Here is a 25,393-nt window from a genome sequence, read left to right on the forward strand (position 1 = left end):
GTGAGCCAAGTCTGTTGGTTATTGTAACTCCTTCAACCAATGAACCGTTGTGGTTGAACTATGTCAAATATCTTAAAAGCTACTTGTTAGAGAATAATTTTTTCTTCCCTATGGAAAGTTTGTGTGATTACTGCTGGCGTCAGTTATCTGCCCTATTTTCTCTTTGAGGAACATGCCAAGGCCATGGTCCCTTTGGTGTCTTCAGTCTCACTGTCTGGCTGTCTACAGGCACAGCTGTAGAGTTAGATGATAATGCCCTCCGTCACTGTCTGACAATTTGTATTTCCTAGCTGGTGTGAATCCTTATCTTCATGTTTATGTATAATGGCCAATAGGATATGTACACATCTCCCCTTTGCTGCCTCGGCCCACCTTTCTAGTATAAGAATCTGAGCTTACTGTTTGTCCCTTAGAACTGAGGTGGACTCATGCACTTATATTGTGATGACGAATCTTCTGTTCTCCTCGATTGAGCCTAAATAAACTCCTTCAGCCTAAGACATACAGGACTCTGGTACTTCTTCTTCTTCATCGGCATCACCACAAATTCCTCCCTAACACTACTGCCTCCATGAGCTCTGAAAGTCTGGTCTAAAGAGGATAAACAACATATCTAGTAAAGAAAACATGTGTGAGGAAACTCATTAGAAGAAAAGGAGGCCAGGAAAAATAGAAGTGAGGACACACAGAAGTAAATGTTGTTCTGTAAGAAACTCCACCAACCATAGTCAGCTGTACTCCAGCAGCCAGAGATAATCTGAAACTACTGGCTAAGGATGAACTTAAATAAGTTCAGGTGTCTAATTCATTGGAGGTAATGAGCACATTTATTTAGATCTGAGGCTTGGATTGTTAATATGGAATGGCTGTGTAACCTTGTCAAAACTATGTCACGTGCCAAAGAATAAGAACTAGCTTTAAGATGTGATTTAAAAACAGGAGGTGTGCTTGGGCCAGCCTAACATACAGACTACTGTTCCATCTCTCCTGTGGTTTAAACTTGATACTGGAACAAACATAAGCAAATAATCTGTCTGATCGCACGGTCAATAAAATTCTCAGTTATCCAGGTTATGTTATAAATATATATTATATATTATATTTATAACAAAAAGCAACTGGACTTGTTTGACCTTCCTTGAACACGTTTCCCCCGCGATGCTTAACAGGAATAAGCAGGTACAGACGATGAATGAATGAATGAATGACCACGTTTCACTATTCATGTGTAAAACCATCAAAATGGCTTCTTCAGAGCTGAAGAAGAAGCTGAAAAACATCTTCTCTTGATCTGCTGTGATGATGGACCTGGTTGTCAAGGGTAACTCAACATTAATGTTTCTCATTAATTCTATTTTTAAATTGTTAGGCATCAATCTTTCACGCAAATAAACCACAGTTGTTTTTCTGTTTCATTCAAATCCATGAAAATTTGATTTGCAAATGAAATTGAGCTAAAAAGAGAAGTACGATACAGGACTTCTTTATTTAAACAACACAGCTGAACAGACTCAACATTAAGTGAGTATGAAAATCTTTCATTTTAAAAAGTTCCAGATACTGTGTGACACAGACAACCACTGTCCAACACCAGACAGTGTTAGAGGGAAGGTGCTTCTGAAACTATCTGAGCATCTAAGTTAGAGAAGTTATTTCAGCAACTGAATATCTACAGTCACAGACTAAAGGAGAAAAACAGGGAACAGACAGAGATGGAGACGTTTCTTCTCTACATCATAGCTGCATCAGGCAAGTGTTTTATAAAGAGAGTTGATTTATTTCTCATTCATTCTTTAAGTGTATTAATTGTGGTGTCCCATCAAGTACTTGTACAGTAGTAGTTATGATCATGATAGTAAAGTTATTTTACCTCCAAAACAAGACATTATAAAGCTGCTTTTTGTGATGAATAATATTTTTTATTCCAGGTCTAATCTGTATTCTTGTCTGTCGCTGCAGGTCTGTGTGCTGTCTCCTCTAAACCTGAACGTCGTTACCACTTTGTTTATGAACAGAAGACCTGGACTGAAGCTCTGAGTTACTGCAGAGATAAATACACTGACCTGGCCTCTATAGACGACATGGACGATGTGAACGTCTTGACAGGCATGGCGGATTTAAGCAAAATGAGCTACTCTGGTTATAGCCATGTAAGTTCAGTCTTCTTGTTTGAGAATTACAGTGTGTCAGCCACATGTGGCAGTAAATAATGGAAATTATTGAAATGAGATCAGTTAAAATCCAAACAATACCCAACACAAGTTATCATTATAAAACATGTTTCAAGATAACATGGTTGGTATGTGTACACCAAGAAGAAAATATGTGTCCAGACCTCTTCAGGAAATGCTTTGGTTATAGCCTACCAACAGTTCATCACATTATAACATTAAATAACAACTATTAAACCTTGAGTCTGATCCTGCATTGGGAAGAATCTGCTGCTGTTCAGTTGAGACTTGAGTAGGATGTTTGAGGATGAATCCATCAGTCATTTATCTGCAGATTAACACAAGTCTATTAACCAGCTAGAAGACAGGTTTAGTCCATGTAGGAGCTGCTTGGTGTTCGTGGTAATGAGGTGTATTTCTGGTTGTTATTTTCCAGCTAGCCTGGATCGGGTTGTACGATGATTTGAACAGCTGGAGGTGGTCGTTGTCGGACAGAGATTTCTACAGTGATGGCCAGGCTGAGTTCAGGAACTGGGCGTCTTCACAGCCAAGCAATGAACATGTTGAACATTGTGGAGAGATATATAGTGATGGATTATGGCACGATGCAAATTGTATCACACCTCTAAAGGCAATCTGCTCTGAAGTCCAAGGTGAGGATCTAAAATTTAAAACAAACAGTTTATGTTCTTGACCTGAGTTCTGTTTCTGTTTGACATTTTTCTTCAAATCAAATTAAAATGGTAACATGTACTAATACTGAAACACGTGAAACATAACACCAGAATCTAACAGATTTTATATTTAAGCATAAACATTGGTAAGACACAAAAAAAACATAAAAGCCAGGCTGAAAAGAATCTACAATATACACTATATTACCAAAAGTATTCGCTCACCTGCCTTTACTCATTCTATGAACTGAAGTGCCATCCCATTCCTAACTCATAGAATCCAATATGATGTCGGTCCACCTTTTGCAGCTATTACAGCTTCAACTCTTCTGGGAAGACTGTCCACAAGGTTGAGGAGAGTGTTTATAGGAATTTTTGACCATTCTTCCAAAAGCGCATTGGTGAGGTCACACACTGATGTTGGTCGAGAAGGCCTGGCTCTCAGTCTCCGCTCTAATTCATCCCAAAGGTGTTCTATCGGGTTCAGGTCAGGACTCTGTGCAGGCCAGTCAAGTTCATCCACACCAGACTCTGTCATCCACGTCTTTATGGACCTTGCTTTGTGCACTGGTGCACAGTCATGTTGGAAGAGGAAGGGGCCCGCTCCAAACTGTTCCCACAAGGTTGGGAGCATGGAATTGTCCAAAATGTTTTGGTATCCTGAAGCATTCAATGTTCCTTTCACTGGAACTAAGGGGCCAAGCCCAGCTCCTGAAAAACAACCCCATACCATAATTCCTCCTCCACCAAATTTCACAGTTGGCACAATGCAATCTGAAATGTACCGTTCTCCTGGCAACCTCCAAACCCAGACTCGTCCATCAGATTGCCAGATGGAAAAGCGTGATTCATCACTCCAGAGAACGCGTCTCCACTGCTCTAGAGGCCAGTGGCGGCGTGCTTTACACCATTGCATCCGACGCCTTGCATTGCACTTGGTGATGTGTGGCTTGGCTGCAGCTGCTCGGCCATGGAAACCCATTCCATGAAGCTCTCTGCGTACTGTACTTGGGCTAATCTGAAGGTCACATGAAGTTTGTAGCTCTGTAGCAATTGACTGTGCAGAAAGTCGGCGACCTCTTTGCACTATGCGCTTCAGCATCCGCTGACCCCTCTCCGTCACTTTACGTGGCCTACCACTTCGTGGCTGAGTTGCTGTTTTTCCCAAACGCTTCCATTTTGTTATAATAGAGCTGACAGTTGACTGTGGAATATTTAGGAGCGAGGAAATTTCACGACTGGATTTGTTGCACAAGTGGCATCCTATGACAGTTCCACGCTGGAATTCACTGAGCTCCTGAGAGCGGCCCATTCTTTCACAAATGTCTTGTTTCACAGTCTGCATGCCTGAGTGCTTGAATTTATACACCTGGGGCCAGGCCAAGTGATTAGAACACCTGATTCTGATCATTTGAATGGGTGAGCGAATACTTTTGGTAATATAGTGTATATTGTATATTACACTGTACACGTGGAGGCTTCTTAAGAACAACATCTATCAAAATGACATTTTCTTTGGTCTTTCAAGAATCTTTCATGACACAATTTCTGGATGTTGAGGTGAATTATATGGTTCTTCACAGCGCTTCACTCTGGTCTGTTTCAGGGTCTAATGTCACTTTTATCTTAACCAACACATTAATGACATGGACTGAGGCCCAGACCTACTGCAGAACACATCACACAGACCTGGCCAGTGTGAGAAATATCACAGAACACCAGAAGGTGATTGCAAAGGTACCTCCTTATGGTATAATCTGGATCGGTCTCTTCAGAGACACCTGGAAGTGGACAGATGGACGTGACTCCTCATTTAAGTACTGGTCCACAGGAGAGCCTGATAACGTTGCTAGGAATGAGTACTGTGCAGTAGCAAACTTTGGGAACTCTGGACAATGGAAGGACTGGCCCTGTGATTATAAGACAGCATTTATTTGCTACAGTGGTAAGCTATGTTTCAGTTAGCCTTTAGGTTTAGCATTTAGCTTTGTTTTGGAGAAATAACCTATGCTAACAGCTCCATGAGACTTGTGCTTAAACACAGCATAAAGTAACTGTATCGTCCATAACACTGATGAGACTGTTGATGTGCAGTAGAGGTCAGTGGGTTGGTCTTGGTGGACCGATGCTGCTCATGTCCATGCTAAGCTAAGCTAAGACTTTCTCTAAACATGTGATGTCCATTTTTCTTTCCGTCTTTTATTTTAAAGATGTAACTTTGAAGCAGGTGGTGAAAGTGAGGCTGGTGAAAAACCCTTCTCTGGATCTGAATGACCCTGCTGTGATGGAACACATGCTGCAGCAGGTAATTTATTCCAGCCATCAATCTACAGATTCAACCTTCTGATCCCAGTTAGTTTGACAGTGGATACAGAGACTACGTCCTACACTTCAGCTGCTGTTGTCATAAACCGTTTTCTTCTTTCTGATTAGCACGACCAGTGATTATTGGCGTCTACTTTAAATTCTTGGGTCTAGTCTGAACCTTTAATGTACACCCCATCTCTCTGGGCAATTTTACATTCACACACAAATGAAACACATGACTCCTGCTAATGATTATGAATGCGTTAAATTACTATTAGTAACTAGATCAAGGTGATTTCATGATCATGGCTTTCTAGCTGCAAGAATATAGCATGTTGATCTTATAACGTGATATTTGTGTGATGCAACATGCTCCTATAAACTATATGTTAAATGAAAATGATATAGCTGATAGAGACATTTTTGTGTCTCAGATCAAACAGAAGCTGAAGGACCAGGGAGCGAATGGAGATATCAAACTGAGCTGGAGGAAGCAGTCAGATGGAAAGGTCTTCCACAAGGATGAGGAGGAGACAAAGAAGAGCAACTCCAAAAATACTGAGCTGTAAATATTGTTAGGAAGTCTTATCCTATAAAAGATTTGCTTCTCCTTTGTCTTTTTAAAATGAAAAACAGTTTTGCTGTTGTCTTCATATTCAGTCATTTGTGTGGTTGAGTTAAATAAGAAATTATGGTATGCACATTCACTGAAACCATACACCCTTAGTCTTTTAATCAGTAATAATTAATAGATGTATCTGATTATCATGTCTCATTTATTCACCTGTAATTAGCTTCATTTATCCAGTAGTTTGTGCTAATGTGTTCAGAAATAAAATAACTTCTTTATCTCTAGTGGTGACCTTGCATATTCGTTAAAGGCAGAAGACTGATAATTTACTATTTCTATTACTATTTACTATTTAATTGAATGTATTCCTCTAATGGTGCTTCATTGACCCCACCGTGAAAAGGACAGTGAATCACAATGAATCAGTTGGACCAGAGACGACTCCAGACATTTTGGTGCTGCCCCCCCCCCCCCACCTTAGCTAGCCTCTAGTTAGTACAAATTAAAAGTCAAAGAGCATTTTTAATGTTAGAAAAGATGACATATCTCTACACTGAGACATCTCTTCCACCTCTTTTTTCTTCCGCTTTTCTGAAAGCTGCATCTGAGGGCTAGGACGGCCTTTTCATGACGACAATATCTTCTCCTTTTCCTTGTTGACGTCTGTCAGTAGGAACGCTACCCAACATGTGCTCTGAGAGCTCACCCCATCCCCCTCTTCCACAATGCATGGTGCAGGACAGGTTCAGTGTCAGGTCATAGTTGTTTATATATATTTTTTTATTTTATTGTCAAGATGGAGTGCGAGGAAAGGGCGGCATGCAAATTATTACTGAACAACTGTATACTCAGAAAGCTTTAACATGAGTTTAAACAGGAATTATAAACCAGTTAGCCTCTAGAACAAGCCTCTGTGTAGCCGTTCTAGAGGCTATAAGAACTGAGTCTGGTTATTCAAGGCTATATCACCATAACACCAGCTACTGCAACACACAGCAAGCTAGTGGAGCTAGCTGTGAGCGAGTTAACGCTGAATGTAACTTTGACCCAAATGTGTTGTTTTTAATCAGCCTTCTCATAAATGTGGACACATGGATTAGACCCAGGCTACACCAGGCTGAAGTAGTCTAGGCTCCTCAAGTCAGCAGAAATTACCAACGCAGATGTTATATTTTCTTTGCCAACGACAAAAACCAAGGCTAAACCCTTAAGAGTGTGTATAGACTGATCAGCCACAACATTATGACCACTGACAGGAGAACTAAATAACATTGACCATCTTGTGACAGTTCAATGTTCTGCTGGGAAACTTCTGGACCTGGCATTCATTGGTGTGGATGTTACTTAGACATGTAGCACCCACCTAGACCAGACCAGGCACCCCCACCCCATAGCAATGACACTCCTTGATGGCAGCAGCCATCCCCAGCAGGATGCAGCCTGACACAGACACACACACAAAAACACTTTAGGAACAACTAAAAAAAAAAAAAAACATGAAGAACAGCACAAGGTGTTGACCTGGCCTCCAGATTCACTAGATCCCAAACTGATCAAGTATCTGTGGGATGATCCACAGAGGACCCTCCCCTCAAAGGCCCTAGGACCCATTGTCCATTCTCTGATGAGTCACCAGTGATTTGGAGGCACAAGAGAGACCTCCACAATATTAGGCAGGTGGTCATAATGTTATGTCTGATCAGTGTGTGTATGTATGTGCACACCATACCTATGATAATGGTGAATTGTGTCCCTACATGACATATCCTGATTTTTATTGTGTTTTTATATTTGTATTTGATGTTTATTTTCATGCATCTTCTTTGGTAAAACACTTTCTGTGAAGCACACTGTGTTTCCATCTGGATCAACTATGCTTTAACAATAAAGGTTTGCTCCAGTAAAACTTTATTCTTAAAGGTACAAACTGTTGCTCAGTATTAGCAACACTACCTATCATTCAATCTGATTATTTGCGTGCTAGGTAAATAATTCTTGCCTGTGACATATTTTAGGTCATCCTCCACCTGATCAACCAGTTGCACTGATGTGTTTTGTTCACATTTAGTTTGGTCACCTAACTATTAAAGGTTAAATAATAACGTTGGATTTCATTGGACAATAAGTAAATATGTGTGTAACTACAGGTGAGATAGTTTTTGCACCTGAAACAGACTTCCTGGTTGGAAGAGGTTGTGAGTCTAACAGCTTCTGGAAGGTATTGGTCAAATGTGGAGCCTAATAACTTCATTGAGAATGAGTCCTGTGCATTGGTAAACCCTGGAAACTCTGGACACTGGGAGGACTGGCCCTGTGATTTTAAGTCAGCATTTATTTGCTACAGTGGTAAGCTATGTTTCAGTTAGCCTTGAGGTTTAGCATTTAGCTTTGTTTTGCAGATACTGTGGAAATAACCTATGCTAACAGCTCCATGAGACTTGTGCTTAAACACAGCATAAAGCAGCTGTATCGTCCATAATATCGATGAGACTGTTTATTAAGTTGATGTACAGTAGAGATCAGTGGGTTTGTCTTGGTGGACTGATGCTGTTGATGCTGTGTAAATAAAATTGAATGGAAATTAATTAAATGTACTCAGATAAAACAATAAACCCGGTTAACAATCAATACTTTGATTGTGCATTGATATTTATATGTTTTATCATACACCAATCACCCACAATATTATGACCACTGGCAGGAGAAGTGAATAACATTTAAACCATCTTGTGACAGTTCAATGTTCTGCTGGGAAACTTCTGGACCTGGCATTCATTGGTGTGGATGTTACTTAGACATGTAGCACCCACCTAGACCAGACCAGACACCCCCACCCCATAGCAATGACACTCCTTGATGGCAGCTGTCATTGGTCTAGAGGCAGGATCCACCCTGGACATGTCTCCAGTCTGTCTCAGGGCTAACACAGAGAGACACTCACACCTACGGCCAATTTAGAATCACCAATGAACCTAACCAGCATGTCTTTGGACGGTGGGAGGAACTAAACATAGGAGTCTTTATGATGGTTGCTAATGATTTGGCTGTTTTTATCACAAGTAGGTGTTACTACATTCAATACTTTAATTTTACACCAGCTATTAAATCATGATACACTTCATTATGTACACTAGTGAATTCACCCTAATCAAAATAATGTTCAGCTGATGTAGAGACAGAGTCAGAAAAGTGGTGATTCACCTGGATGATCATTGTGGAGGATGGAGTTTGTGGTGCTGTTAAACTGGACTGAATTAAAAGTGTTTCTGTTATTTAGCCCTACCCACTGACAAAATATTAGGAACACGTGTCAGTTCCATAGTTTTACAAAATGAAAACACAGTTGAGTCAACATCTCTCTCAGTTACTAGAAATTACAGCTGAACATCAGAACCTTTATGGAGACTGGATTTAGAGCAGAACTGTTATATTAGAATGTTTTCAGTGGTGTACCTAATGAACTGGCCAGGGAGTGTATATTTATTTACTGTTTATTTACATTTAATTTAATTTAGTACTAAACAAGAACGAGAGTTTATTTCACACAGACCAAGCTGACTTCCGTTTATGTAAATCACCTTTTAGCTGAACAAGCAAATGTAGAGTTGTTGATGTGGACAAATAGAATAAAGAGGACACTCATAAATGTCAAGTGTAGTATTTGGCTGTTGAACCGCAGCAGGAAGCAGTTATCAGAGGGGCCGATCGTGGCGTGAATGGAAATCTGTAGACACGACAGACGCAGCACAGTTAACGCTGTTCATACAAATTCATTCTGAAACGCTCATATCCTCAAAACATTCACCGTTCAAGTTGAGAGCGACGACTGCACGGCGACAGCGTCCTCATTCATGGCTGACGCGTCAGCTGTGGTTCAGTTCCATCAACAAAAGACTCAGTACATGGAGGAAAAACACAGCAGCACCGCTAGTTCATATCTTTACTGGACAAACATGATGCTGCTTATGTTCAAGGCCAGTGAAGATTCAGCTCGTCTGGAGATTCTACATTTCTTCTGTAGAATCAGCCACAATGCCATAGCAATGGAACTCCTTGATGGCAGCAGCTATCACTCAAATAAAAACAAAACAAAACAAAACATGAAGAACAGCACAAGGTGTTGACCTGGCCTCCAAATTCACTAGATCCCAAACTGATCAAGTATCTGTGGGACGATCCACAGAGGACCCTCCCCTCAAAGACCCCCCACTAACAACAGGACACCCTCAGAAGGCCCATGTCCATTCACAATTAGGAAGGTGGTCATAAAAAGGAAGGAAGGGAGGAAAGAGGGAAGGAAAGAAATGAGGGAAAGTAAAAAGGGAAGGAAGGGGGAAAAGTAGGAAGGATACAGGATAGAAGGAGGGAAGGGAGGAAGGTAGGAAGGAAAGAAGGAAGGGGAATTTAAAAGAAGGAGGGAAGGAAAGAGGGAAGGAAGGTAGGAACAACATTGTCCCGCCAGACACCACAGGACACCCTCAGAAGGCCCATGTCCGTTCTCTGATGAGTCACCACAAGGGAGACCTGCACAGTATTAGGAAGGTGGTCATAATGTTATGCCTGATCGCTGTATTGTTTTAAAGTGATTGAATTAAAAAAAAAAAAAACAAGCATCAACTCTTATTTTGGGTTGTTTATTGTTCTGTTTCAAAATAAAGGCGTAGAGTTGTGCAGTTTAGTGATGTGCCTCTGTGGCCTACAGCACCTGAATGCCACATTTTAGCCGTCTGCATACTGCCAGGGATTCTCAGCACTCTGTCCTCAAAGCGGCGTTCCTGTTGAAGTGTCGCCATCTCCGAGGGTACGTGAAGGCATCCGGCGTGGCGTTACCACGGAAACGGAGCCGACACAACTCTCCGGGTCTGAGCTAAATTTAAACGTTAGCTTAGCCGAGCACCCCGGACCAGATTCTGTCAAATACACACGCCAATATTCAGTCAGACTGAGTGAGTCGGACTTTGTTTTCTTCAAAAGATTATTTAAAAGAAGATTTACGATATATATATATATATATTTTATTTATTTTTTTAAGGTTTGTACCGACCCATTCACGGCTATTTAACCGTTAACCGTTTGTCTGTGTGATGTTAGCTACCGACCGTTAGCTTAAACTTTACAAAGTTTAACGGTTGTTAGCTGCGAGATAGGAGGCAGCTTTGTGTGTTTCCAGACTAAAGACTAAAGTTAGCAATAGTTTTATTTTTTCAATTTTATTTTTGCTTATTTATTTAATTTAACCGCCGCTAGGGGTCGTTAAAAATAAGTCTTACCATGTAGCACACTGTAGTTTATCTTCAGTAAACTTTAGTAGAATAAATAAAAAAATAATAATAAAACATTTCTTTAATATTTCAAAGTCTAGATTCCTATTCATCTATTCCATATTCTTGTCTCTTCTTTTGTGCTTAAAACAGCATTTACATTGCTTTTTGGGAACAGTATACACTGAAAGGCCTTGTGTCAGTTTGAATGAAGAGATGGTACATTTGTAAATCCCTTTTTTTTGTCATAGATGGAGACTTTACAGGAGTCAGACGATGAGGATCAGGTCGTCAGTGGAGACGAGATCCAGGAGGAGGACAACATGACGGGGCTGGACTCCCATGTTTCACCTCGTCTGGAGCTTCTGTGAGCATCAACACAAACTGAGGAATCATGTAAAATGTGAATCTGATTGATTTCTGACACACTGACTCGGCACAGCGGTGTGGTGGTCATCACTGATGCCTCACAGCAAGAAGGTTCCCGTTAGGTTCATCTGTGTTAGCCCTGTGGTAGACTGGAGACCTGTCCAGGGTGGACCAATAGAGAGGCGAAGCCCCGCCCCCTCTACTTCCGGGTTATGGGACCTATCTTTCGAAAAAATATGAACGGCAGTCTATGGCGAAAGATAAATTATTTTCTGGTCCCGATCGACTTGTGCCTTGGATTATACATATGTTGTTTTTCAGAATAAAATGATTTTACATGTCAAGAATGTCACAGTTTGTCTCAAGATAGTTCAGTAAAACGCTATGGAAAATACGTAATTAAACGAAGTCCCGCATGCTGGCGCGTACAGAACCGACCAAAACTCCCTTCGTGTAACTACAGCTCTCGACATGACCCGATTTATAATGATTTTCACCTCGTTTGATGCTTCTGCCTTCGTCCTGGAAGAAGACGGTAAAGCTCAACAAGGAGACAGCCGTAGTTCTCTAGTTACGTACATTGTTCGAGACGAGAGATGCAGTTCACTAAGCGATCTCACACAAAACCTAATGTTGTTCAGCTTATTTACGTCAAATAATTTATCTCTTGATGTGAAAAATTATCTTTTAAATTCACACACATCATATGTGAAATTCATGCCACAATTCGAACGGGACCAGAAAATAATTATGATCTCTCCATAGACTGCCGTTCATATTTTTTCAAAAGATAGGTCCCATAACCCGGAAGTAGAGGGGGCGGGACTTCGGCTCTCTATGACAGCTGGGATAGGCTCCAGCCCCCCCCCAACCCTTCACAGGACAAGCGGTTACAGAAGATGAATGAGTGAATGAATGCTGACATGCTGTCTTGGTGTTTGGTGTTAAGTTAAACAAAATATGGTTTTAAATGCGAAGAAAACAGCAGAGATGTGCAATTAAAGAGTCACATATATATTATTATATTAAATACAGGAGAATTGACAGGCTTTAACAATCCTATTGTCCTCCGGGTCAAATTTGACCTGTCTCAAATGTTTATGTATCGTGTGTTTTGATATAAATGTATAAATAAGTCTCCAATAAATAGTAATTTGTTGAGAATAAGTTTATTTTAGGTTTTATAGGAAGACAATACAGTTATTGCAGAAAAACTTGGGACGATGTGTTAATGTAAAGTATAATGATTAAAGTGGGGGGGGGGGGCTGCTGAGATGACGTGTATGACTCTTCTGTCCATCACCACATTAAGCCCCGCCCCCAAACTGTCTGATTGGCCCAGCAGATCTTTGCTGCAGCAGAATCAGTTCCTAACAGAGAGACTCCAGAACAACTTTTCACTGAGAAAAAAAAAACAAGTGTGGAAGGAGAAGTGGTTCTGTCTTCTAGATGAACATAGATTAACATAGATTAACATAGATTAACATAGATTAACATAGGTTGATATAGATTAACATAGATTAACATAGATTAACATAGATTAACATAGATTAACATAGGTTGATATAGATTAACATAGATTAACATAGATTAACATAGATTAACATAGATTAACATAGGTTGATATAGATTAACATAGATTAACATAGATTAACATAGATTGACATTGATCTTTTCACGACAATAAAAATCTGCAAGTTTTAAAGGGATTTGAAGTCACAGTCCATCAAGGTGTGGGACGATGGGATTCATTGTCTTCGCCTGCTGTCCTTCACCAGCCCTCAGTCCTACAAGACCAACTCTCCTGACGAGGTTCGACTGCTGGCCATCGCTGACAATTTTCAGCGTCAGTACTCGCACTTGTGTCCCGACCGCAAACCACTGCTGCTCTGCCCCGCCAACGAATGCGGTGTCAAGGTAACAATCACCTCACCTGTTCTTATTTTTCTCTCCACCGTGCTTTCTACATCTTCTAATAAAGTTTCCTTTATCCTAACATTTAGAAGTTTGTATCTACATCTCTTCGGCCCACACCGACCACCCACTGTGAACTCTACACCTGGCAGGGCTGTGCCTCTTTCGTGGCTGACTTCCTGTCCCTGGACCCCTTGGAGACACCCGTGGAGCTGGTCAGAACAAAACAAACCCTCTATAAAACACTAGACTGTCCTGTGAGACACAGGAAGGCAGCCGAGCCCATAATGGGAATGGCTAGGCGCTACGTCATCATGCCCAAAAAAGCCACTTCCGTGTCCATTCGCTAATATTCTAACGGTTACGGTGCTCTGTCAAACTGGACTACAACGGTATTAAAATGGTGCAGATCTCTTATGACCGATTTCCCCTCGACGAAAAAGAGAAGAAGAGATGGCTGAGGTTACGGTAAGTTGGATCTCAAATGATGAACATTAACAAAAATAATAATAACAACCGGCTAGCGATTACTAGCGAGCTAACGTTACCAGCTTACTGTTATTTTGATTAGACTATACCCAATTATTTCACATTTAAACACAATATCTAAATAAATAATAATACATTTAAATACCACCAGCCATCTCATCTTCAGCAGAATTTACATGCACAAAACTATCCTGTTTTATTCTTATCTAATGTATGTTGGGAAAGTTAGCGAGCTAACGTTAGTTACTAGTAGTATCTAGCTAGTAACGTTAGCTCGCTAGTAATCGCTAGCCGGTTATTATTATTATTTTTGTTATTAATGTTCATCATTTGAGATCCAACTTACCGTATCAACTTCTTCTCTTTTTCGTCGAGGGGAAATCGGTAATAAGAGATCGTTTTGTTCACGTTGTTTCTGTTATAGCAACACGGGACACAGCACTGCACCATTTTAATGCCGTTTATTTTAACTATTTCGTGTATTGAATTGCGTTTTATTTTAAACAATTTGTACGGTGACCTTGAGTGTCGTGAAAGGCGCCTATAAATAAAATGTATTATTATTATTATTATTATATTATATATTATTATAGTTCAGTTTGACGTATATACAGTCAATGAGTTTGACAGAGCACCGTAAGCGTTAGAATATTAGCGAATGGACACGGAAGTGGCTTTTTTGGACATGATGACGTCACACTAGCCATTCCCATAGTCAAACACATGTCCATGAACACACTTAACCCATCATCGTGTTTGTGTCCCCTGTCCCAGCCCAGACGCCTGTTCTCTTCCACCTTGGTGCTGCAGAAGCAGAGAGGTTCGTGTTTTGAATATGCCGCCCTGCTGTGCAGCCTGCTGCTCGGCGCCAACTACGACGCCTACTGCGTCAGCGGCTACGCCGTCAAAGAGATGTGTGAGTGTGACCAGAGCCTGCAGGAGTGTCCCCTGCTGGACAGTGAGGCCAAGGTTAGTTACTGCTCTGGATGTCTGTGTGTCTTCTCTGTGTGCTGTAAAGTTAATGCTGGTTCAGAGTTAGACACACTGACTGCTTGGTCGTGTGTGTGCAGAGTGAGACTTCACAGCAGAAGGAACGGGAGAATGAATTCAGAGTGAAGCCTCAGACGGAGCTGAAGAGTCGTTTCTTGAGCCGACAGGAGGAGAAGAAACAGGAAGCTGAAGCTGCTTTGCTTCAGAAACAGAAACTGCAGCAGGTGACAATGATGATTTCACTGTGAGACTCTGTGTGCTGTGAACACACACATTTAAGAGTTGATCACTCAGACCTCACATCTCATATAACACATTAACATGTGTCCCCAGCCAGATGTGTATTTGAGATCTAATCTCAGTTACACACTCTGTGTCCAAATAAACACCAACATCATAACTTAACTCCACATGGCTTCTTATGCATCAACATGATCACATCAGTAACTAACTACCACAACTTAGAATGAGACACAAATCTTCTTCCCCTTCAGGAGAGCGAGCAGCGACCTGCCGACGCCCTGCGAGGCCTCCGGGTCCACTGCTGGGTGTTGGTGCTGTCTGGGAGTCGCAGCGTCCAGGAGAACTTCTTCATCGACCCGTTAACCGGGAACAGCTACGCCACCGGCTGCGACTACTTCCTGGGCATCGAGAGCGTGTGGAACAATTTCAACTACTACGTTAACATGCAGGACTGCAGGAACGGCTGCGTGGTGAGTCCACAACAACTCCAGAAAACTCCAGTAAACAACAGTCATAATGAATGATTATATGAATTATTATGCTTCACTGCATTTACAGGGCAGCTTGAAAGGTTTTTTGGGTTCTTTTTGTCAACTTTCAGGACTTGTATGAAAATCTGTTGATGTTTTTGTGCAGAAATGTAGAATATTCTGAAAGATACCAAAACCTTTAATCATCACTATGTGTCTGGTTTCTGAAGTTCTTCTTGTGTGTGTAGGACATGTTGTTTGACCTGGAAGATTTAAAGACGTGGGAGCCAGTCTTGTACGGAGCAACCAGCAGGAAGCAGCTGACTCTTTCCCTCCTGAAGAGAAAAGAGAACAGGATGATGGCCAGACTCACTGATGAGGAGGAGGAGGTACTTAACGTGTATTTATGTGTTTGTACATCTGCTGTACACACACAGGCAGCGGCGTTCAGGCAAACGCTGCCGGTAATATTTTTGCTACTGTCAACAAATCCCATGAAAATGTGGAGGCAAGGAAACACGTAGAAACAAACAAGACAGAGGTACAGGAAGTAAACAAAACAAGAAACAGAGAAGAACACAAACAACAACAACAAAACCCAGACTTACAATAAATGTCTGAAACTGAAACAAAGAAAATAAGATAAGAACAAACACCAACAACCAATGTACCTGAGTTACAGCTAGAACACTTTTCTTCACCGTGATGAAGTTTATTGTAAACTCGTTTGTTTTGCAGGAGGAAGACGAGGAGAAGCTCCGAGTGTTTGAGATGCCGAGATCCTGGGTCAGTTACATCACCATCTCAGAAACAGGTGAAAGCTGCAGCAGTGTTGTGTTGTGTTGTGTTGTGTTGTGTTGTGTTGTGTTGTGTTGTGTTGTGCATCTCCTGCCACCTTTAGGATCACCTTTTACAGTAATCTTCTAGCTGGGTCACACCGACCTTCCTCCCACCCAAGTTTTCCTGAATGTCCCTGGAAATGAGTTTTATCTGCCCAATTAACACCCACACACAAGCTCTCCTCAGGACATCAGACCGTCTGGTTAACCTGTGGTCACAGAGCAACCACACCTCTGTAAGAAAAACAGAATCAACAAGTCGGGCTTTGTCTCACGGTTCAAAGAGGACATCAGCGTCAACTTTGAACTAGAGCTGAACCACAGCGTCAGTCATGAGTGAGGACGTTTTATCACTCACAAAAATCTCTCTGCCACAACTTTAGCAATCAACAAGCGTTTGTTCATCTAAAAGGTGATTTGCATGAAAGGAAGGATACTGAGGCGGCGTTTACATGTCGGTCTGTGGACAGATTGTTCTCTACAGGTGTGTGGTGGAGTTGTTTTCTTTTTCTTTTTCCGTCAGTCCAACAGGTTGCTGAGGCAGACTGGTCCATCTGACATGAACTTCTGTTCTTGTTCAGCGTTTAATTAAGTTAAAAGTTCGATAATGTTGTTGCCAGCAGACGCTTCATTCAGACAGCAGAGTTTTAAAAAGAGCTTCATGTCCAAACGTTCTTCTGATCAGTGAAATATGTTTAAGACATAAGAGACATGAGACAATGTTTATTTATCCCACTTATGGGAAATTTACTTGTCACTGTAGCGTGGAACAATATCAATATATAGACATATACAGACACTTTACGAATAAATAACTGCTAAAAACTGTAAGGTGGTGAGGTAGTGGTTTGTGCAACATAAGGCAACGCAAAAAGAAAATTTTTCTAAGTCTAAGTCTGACGTGTGAGTTGTTGTTGTTGACTCAGGCTGAAGCAGTTAGGATGAAGGTCCTGTGGTAGCGTTCCTTCTTGGATGCAGCAGTCTGCTGCTGAAGGAGCATAAACTCTGATTTATAAAGAATTGATAAATGTCACCACCTGCTTGTGGCAGAGCAGAGCGATACACAGTTATTGTAAATAAATAAATACACACTTCTTTGCCACTTCATTAGGTACACTAGTGAAAACATTCCAACAGTCCTGCTCTAAGTCTAGTCTTCATGAAGGTTCTTAGTATTCAGCATTAGTTTCTAATAACTGAGAGATGTTGGTTCATCAACTCCAGCTTCCTCCCACCGTCCAAAGACATGCTCATTAGGTTAATTGGTGATTCTAAATTGGCCGTAGGTGTGAGTGTGAGTGTGAATGGTTGTCTGTCTCTCTGTGTTAGCCCTGCGATGGACTGGTGACCTGTCCAGGGTGGACCCCTGCCTCTCGCCGGATGACAGCTGGGATAGACTCCAGCAGACCCCTGTGACCCTTAACAGGAATAACCGGGTACAGAAGATGAATGAATGAATGAATGTTGGTTCATCAGTGTTTATTAATGTTTAATTCAGTCCAGTTCACCACAAACTCCATCCTCCACAATGATAATCCAGGTGAATCACCACCTTTCTGTTTCTAGTGTATATGTAAATGTAAGTGTATTGGCCAGGTACGTATATACAGTATACAAGGGCAGAGTTAATCCACAGCTGAGGACCCATCATTGTCTTTATCCTCTGACTCTGGTTACAAGTCACGATCACAGTTTGTACATTTCACAAGGTTACAGTCGGTCAGCTAATGACTGATCTTAAATGTCTCTCTGGGACATTGTCTTGAGATGATGTCCTCCACTGTCAGACATCCTTCTCAATCCTCACTTATTTTCTTCTGTGGTTTAATTTGTTAGTGGGCTAGGCTACATAACAGCACCTCAAACTACTGAACTGACAGCCTGGATGCATCCACTGGTGTACCTAATGAACTGGCCAGTGAGCGTACATACTAGTATATACTTTGTTGTTCAGACCTGCAGAGGCACTGGCCTGGAGGACAGAAGGTGACCCGCTACAGAAAAGCCCGGCTGGAGAAGTTTGCCCTGCGCGTGCGGCCTGATGGTCTGATCACACGCCTGACGACGTACAAAGACCTGGACTGTGAGTGAGTTTTATTAACATATCAACATGGATGTGTGGAGAGGAAGGAGAGGAAGAAGGAGGTCATGTCGTTTGAATTTAAGGCACCGAGGTCGCCGTGGTGAAGGAGTGGTTTCAGCACAGAAGTGACAGCCTGGAGACGAGAGAGGTCAACAAGATGGACAACTTCACCGCAGAGCGCTTCACACCTGGACGACGCTTCCACCTTCTATGTAAGACTGATTACAGCCGCTGTCAAAAGGCTGCTGATAATAAATATAAAACAAAAAGGGTTGAGGAGGAATTTAAATAATTTACTAAAGACCACATTTCTGATGAAATTTAGAAGATACCAAACACACATTTAACGTTCAGCCTCATTCAGGAAGTAAAAACTTGATCTATCACCTTAAAAAACACCAGGTATTTAGAATAATACAAGTTTACTGAATAACAGCATGAAACTTGAAATAAAGATAAAATGATGCTTGTGGACGAAACAGCTCCTGAAGGAACCTGGAGCAACAAACGTAATCGTTCCAAACGTACGATTAGTTCAAACTGGTCAAATATTACACTGAGACAGTTGGAATCATTTAGTTTTCAGACACATTTCTCTTTTTATTTCTAGTTATACACATTAGTTATATATGAGAAGATGTACACTTTATCAAGAATAAATCATTTCATGAGAAGACTTAGAAGATCTCACAGTCCCATGTTGAAGCTAGAAATGTTTCATGAAGACGTCAATGACAAAAAGACATTTTTCAAGTCTCCACCACAAATACAAAAATCTGGAGTTCAATTTTCTGGTGTAGAATTAAATTGAAGAAATTCAACGTTCAGTATCACCACGACCTGTCGGCTCAATCCAAACGTCATCAGTGAGGTTTGCTCTTGGTGTTTGTCGGCTAGCTGCACGTCTGTTGCTTTTGTTCAGCTCACAGGTGCAGGTCACTGACCGCGGGCACCGAGCAGGAGGTGGAGTTCAGCAGGGCTCGCGTGGACGATCTGGTGAGGAGGACGCTGTCACCGGGTGAAATGACGGAGACATTCGCCAGCCGCAGAGACTTCCTCTACTACAGACACGTCTACTTCAATCAACAGGTTCAGTCTTCAGAGACGAGTAACGACCACAGTGCAGAGGCGGACCACCATGTGCTGGTAAACACAGTTAATCAGTTTAGTGTACGTTCACTGGCCACATTATTAGGTACGCATTGCTTTTGTCTTCAGAGCTGCCTTAATTCTTGGTGGCATAGATTCATAGATGGTGGTGATATTCCTCAGAGAGTCGTAGCATCATGCATAGCAGCATTCACGTCCATGATGAGAATCTCACATCTCAAGAAGTCACACCCAAGGGAGTTGAATGACTACAGACTGAAGCAGTAGGATGATGACTTCATTTAATCGTCATGTGTTTTCAGAAAGTGGTGGAGCGTTTTCACAGGGATGAATCCAAACCAGCAAACCAAGACGTGGCTGAGCGAGTTTTCCTGGTGCACCAAGGACGGATCGAGCTGACCTATCACTTGATGGATTTCAGATTCATCCCCTCAAAGAGGAGCTTCATCAGACCTGAAGAGTCCACTGACATGTTGAAGGCCCAACAGTTCATGTCTGACATGGTCTCCACCTTCCAGGTATGTTGAAATCCTTCAGACCCCATCCAGACCTTGGATTAACATCTGTTCACAGCTATCAGATTCTCTAGAGTCCAGGTGTGAACACTGATCTGGTCTCTAGAGTCCAGGTGTGAACACTGATCTGGTCTCTAGAGTCCAGGTTAATCAGCTACAGGTGTGAACGGGGCTTTATTCATCCCCTTGGGGAAATTAGGGTGTTGCTGTTATAGTTCAAATGAACATCCAGGTGTTTGGTGTCCAGTCTGTGAGGCCGTACCACACGAGTCAATCCATGTCCTGTCGGGAATCTGGTCTCTAGAGTCCAGGTTAAACAGGTCCAGGTGTGAACACTGATCTGGTCTCTAGAGTCCAGGTTAAACAGGTCCGGGTGTGAACACTGATCTGGTCTCTAGAGTCCAGGTTAAACAGGTCCGGGTGTGAACACTGATCTGGTCTCTAGAGTCCAGGTTAAACAGGTCCGGGTGTGAACACTGATCTGGTCTCTAGAGTCCAGGTTAAACAGGTCCAGGTGTGAACACTGATCTGGTCTCTAGAGTCCAGGTTAAACAGGTCCGGGTGTGAACACTGATCTGGTCTCTAGAGTCCAGGTTAAACAGGTCCGGGTGTGAACACTGATCTGGTCTCTAGTGTCCAGGTTAAACAGGTCCAGGTGTGAACACTGATCTGGTCTCTAGAGTCCAGGTTAAACAGGTCCAGGTGTGAACACTGATCTGGTGTCAGTCCACATGTGGAGGTGGTCTGGGACACACGTGACCTCCTTCCTTTGGTAGTGTGAACACACAATGAGTCCTGGGTCACATTAAAGACCACCTACTCAACAGGGCTGATCTGAGGAAGAGGAGTTTAACTGATTCATTCAACCACTAGTAGAAATGATCACATGAATCAGTGATGTCTGTTCATTAGTAATGAGAGCCTTTTAAAAGATTCTGGTCTTGGAGCTGAGAACCAAACTAAACTAGAAACTAATCTGAACTAGAATCAACTCAGGAAATAAATCAGATCTTAACATGTGAGAGTCTTTCCATCTTGTTCCAACATCTGGATCATGTCTCCAAGTCAACAAGCAGCTGTTGATGGTTCTGATCCAGCGGTAGGTAGAGATCCATTAGAGACAGCAGCTGCTACAATATTCTACTGACCACATGATGGCGCTGCTGATTTACAGACACACAAACTGAGATCAGATCTCAAGTGCTGGCTGGGGACACATGTGGAGACACATTTAGATTAAGACCAGGTGCCTCTGGGATCTTATGTTCTGGTGATAATAGTATTTGTTTGTGTGTCCAGGTGGATCCATCAGAGAAGCCTCTCGGGCCTCTGGCTCTTTATAACTTGCTGGAGAACCTGATGAAGGATGAGATGAAGGTGATTCTTCAAATCACAGAGTCAGAGAAGGAGGTAAGCGTGCCGTCACCTGGTATAAGACGGTGTTTGTATCTAAACTCAAAAGATTTATCATTTATCACTGGTGCCATGATAAGGAGCAACTGGGGGTTGAGTGTTTTGATCAAGGACACTTTGGTGAGTGGTACAGTCCAATACCTGGACGTGTTCTTGTCCTGCTCATCTAATCGAGGACTCATCAGGAGCTAACTTGTGTGGACTTGGACCAGCCAGATATCCCATAATGCATTTTATGTACGCTGCTGTTCCAATAACAGAAACACCGTCCTGCATCCTCCTGGGTCCAAATCTTCAAGTCAGAACTTTTGTTCCTCAGTTTTTTTCCTCAGTTCAGTCTGTGAATAATCTCCTCTTTGTCTCTCTGATGTGCAGATGAGAGACATTGTGTTGTGCAGAGAGCAGGAGGAGAAGGAGGTGCAGGTGTTGATACCAGAAGATGTTTCCCTGGCCCGCAGAGAAAGAGTGGAGAAGGTGATGCATACTGAAACATGGAGCATCGTTTGCATGAAATTAATGAAAAACCAGTTCTATTTCCAAACCCGACAAACTCCCTTAAATCACATAAATCACAGTCTGACCTGATGGTGTCAGCGTTGTCTCTCAGCTTGATACGGGAGGTTAATGATGACAGTAGCTCTGTAGATGGAGTTAGATTCTGTGCCATTTATAAACCATATCATTTCAAAGTTGGACCAGAGCATCAATATGACAAAAGTTTACATGAAAATAAGAAGATATGAAGAAAACATTTATCAGCAAGAAAAGGAAAGAGGCTGATGGAGGCTCTAAACGTCTGAACTCCTCCTCTGTCCATCTACAACAACCACAGAACAGCAGAGGTGGAGCTTTGTGTAATGACCAGGATGTAAAAAACACTGACTGACTGACTGACTTTATTTTTAATATATATAGATTAGTGATTGTTGTTTACTGAATGACGTCGTGTCAAACATGTCTGCGCTGCTGCAGGAGCGTCTGGCCGCGGAGGAGAAGTCGCAGCAGGACAGGTTGAAGGCGATGGACGGCCTGGCTCCATACCTGGTCCAGTACGGTGACATAACGACTCTGAGTCCCGAGGAAACCCGGCAGCTGTACCACACGTGTCTGACCGACTTTAAAGGCCGAGTGCTGGAGCAGCTGGAACTCCTCCAGGATCGATATGAAAAGGTACAGCAGAGGTTTCCACCTTCAGGTTCAGGTTCAGGTTCAGGATGGGGAGGCTTTAACGGCCTCCAGGTCAACACAGCTGCTGTTTTTAGAGAGTCGTTGAGTGCACTCGTGTTTTAAAATGTCAAAAAATAACCTGAAAGAAAGATTTACAAGTTCCTTAAAAGACTTATTGTGTACTTTATAGATGGACTAGACTATGGTTTATTATGTCGGCTCAGTTCATACAGGACATAAGGGATTACAGATGATTCAGAGACAATAAAACCGGTGACATGTGTTTGTTCAGGAGACACAGGAGCTTGAGACGAAGCAGCAGTGGTACCAGGAGAACCAGCTTCTTCTGAGTGAAGAGCAGGACGAAGAATACAACAGCTACTGCTCAGAGAAAACGCTCCAGATATCTGCAACACACACACGTCTCCGCATGTACTGACCCCCACACACACAGAAACATGCAATACGACTCAAAACACCACACGTCCTGAAAGTAGACAAAGAGAAATATGATACTGGTGTATTTGTTTGTTCAGACATTTTTTAAGGCAGGGATGGGCAAACTAAATGATGGAGGGGGCCACAATTTTTTCACAATTTTAAATATGTTTGTGTGTGTATAATTAGAATATATTTATATATATATTTATAATTATATATATGTGTGTGTGTGTGTGTGTGAAGCAAACAAAAAATAACCACTTACTGTGATTTATTTTATTTTTTTTAATTTGTGCATTTTTACACCAAGAATCAGTTGAACATTGTCCCTGTATACCCACTCTACCTCACCACTACCAGCAGTGGGCTCTGGTAAAAAGTCGCCTTTGTTTGCGTACTTTTGATTTGAGGTCCGCTTCGATAGCAGCCCTTGCAGCTTCAGTATACTTCTCGTATTTATCTTTGTGCAACGTGTCGTAGCGGCGACTTAAATTGAAATCTTTCAAGGCAGATAACGTCTCAGACTAAGCACATAGGTTTCCCTTTACATTCTGTGAACAGATAACCTTCTTTCACCTGAAAGACACGATTTTCTCGATCAAGTTTTCTCTTTCCTCCGCTCCACTGGTAGAGAAGACCCGGTGGAAGCGTGTGCAAGGCGCCATCTAGTGGCCAACTGTGTCATTACAACTGATTCAGTGCCGCAGAGGATACAGATTCATAATTTTCAAAAATTTATCTAAGGGCCACGTAGAGTGAGGTAGCGGTCCGCATACGGCCCGCGGGCTGCCAGTTGTCCATCCCTGCATTAAGGTCAGGACTTTATACGTCACATATCTGAGGTTAAAAAAGTCAAAGTCCTGACCTTAATCCAGTAGAAATGTTGTGGAAGGACCTGAAGCAAGCAGTTGATGTGAGGAAACCCACCAACATCTCAGAACTGAAGTGGTTCTGTTCTGAGGAATGGGCTAAAATTCCTCCAAGCTGCTGTAGACCACTGATCAGCAGGTACCTGTGTCTGGTTGAGTTCTCTTTGTCTACTTTCAGGTCTTGTGCTGATGTTTTGTGTCATTTTTATGCAGAAATGTAGAACATTCTTGTTTTTATGTGGCTCCATACTGACTGAAGTGTTTGTGTTTGTTTCAGGCTTCAGCTTTCAGGCCCAGAGAAATATGCTGCTTTTGAACAGATGCTGAGGAATCACCCTCTCATCTCCCCTCACCTGCCCAGCTCAACATAACCTGTTACCTTCTGTACAAGTACATACTGACTGAGCCTTTCAGCCTCACTGTGCGTCTTTATTATATTATAAATAAGATAACTGTTGTTCTTCCTGGACCATGAGAGCACACAGAGCTACTAGAGTCAGAACTCAAACACAAACCAAACATTCAGTCTTTGTGTCCCTTAACTTTCCAGAGTTCTCCTCTTAACCAGTTTGTGTCGGTCCTGATTGTGATTTCTCCTAAATTTAAATTTCTAACTGCACAATCAAGTTGATACACAAAAATAAATGTACGCGTGATGATTCAAGACAGTCAAGCCTGTGGTGGATGGGTTATGTGATGAGTTGATCTCAATGCTTCGTCTCCTTTGGTTGCAAATGATACCACCAGTGGAAGATGGCAGCGAACACTCCCAAGATATTTTGGCTTCTCTTTTTGTACGGTTGGAGGAAGTTTACGGTTCAAACTGGGAACAGGCTTGTAGTAACAGCAGCCTCACTGAGATAAAATTAGATTTATGTTGCCTTCCACAGCGTTCAGTCTGAATAAAGAGTCTTTAGTTTAACATCTGTCTCCTGAGTCGTGTTTGTGGAGACAAACTCGAGCAGCAGATTTTCAAATTATGAACAAATTATCAAAGTTTTATGGATTCTATAATGTGCACAATAGTTTTTAATTTGATGAAGCTCAGGCTAAATAAAAAGGTCTGAGGTTGGATTCTGTGCACATTGTCTCCTGTAGTGGGATCAGTAGTGTTGCTGCCATATGCAGGAGTTCTTGGATTATTCATCCATCGTCAGACGTGTGTTTGATGAGACTCCAACGCTGGAAGCTTCCATACGCACCGGACACCGGACACCGAACTCCTCGTGGCTCCTTATACATCAACATGGTCACATCAATAATTAACAACACACTGAATCACACTCAGCCTCCTGATAGTCAGTCATCTGCTGAGTTGATTCTAGTTCAGATTAGTTTCTAGTTTAGTTTGGTTCTCAGCTCCAAGGCCAGAATCTTTTAAAAGGCTCTCATTACTAATGAACAGACATCACTGAGTCATGTGATCATTTCTACTAGTGGTTGAATGAATGAGTTAAACTCCTCTTCCTCAGATCAGCCCTGTTGAGTAGGTGGTCT

At 42.0% G+C, this 25,393-nt stretch overlaps 1 protein-coding gene across 1 annotated transcript; it reads left to right on the plus strand.

Moving 5' to 3' along the window:
- The first annotated feature begins 11,168 nt into the window (after positions 1-11,168).
- Positions 11,169-25,172, plus strand: ccdc135 (coiled-coil domain containing 135). Its single transcript, XM_084553693.1, has 17 exons — positions 11,169-11,351; positions 13,132-13,270; positions 13,357-13,482; positions 14,531-14,725; positions 14,827-14,970; positions 15,241-15,489; positions 15,708-15,848; positions 16,198-16,273; positions 18,253-18,381; positions 18,465-18,593; positions 19,304-19,527; positions 19,794-20,009; positions 21,306-21,416; positions 21,795-21,893; positions 22,392-22,589; positions 22,879-23,018; positions 24,174-25,172. Exons 1-17 carry the CDS (start codon positions 11,236-11,238, stop codon positions 24,265-24,267), a joined length of 2,526 nt encoding a protein of 841 aa, XP_084409819.1. The 5' UTR covers positions 11,169-11,235; the 3' UTR covers positions 24,268-25,172.
- Positions 25,173-25,393: the final 221 nt, after the last annotated feature.

Source organism: Chelon labrosus (genome assembly GCF_963514085.1).
Source record: "Chelon labrosus genome assembly, chromosome: 10".
NCBI lineage: Eukaryota > Metazoa > Chordata > Actinopteri > Mugiliformes > Mugilidae > Chelon > Chelon labrosus.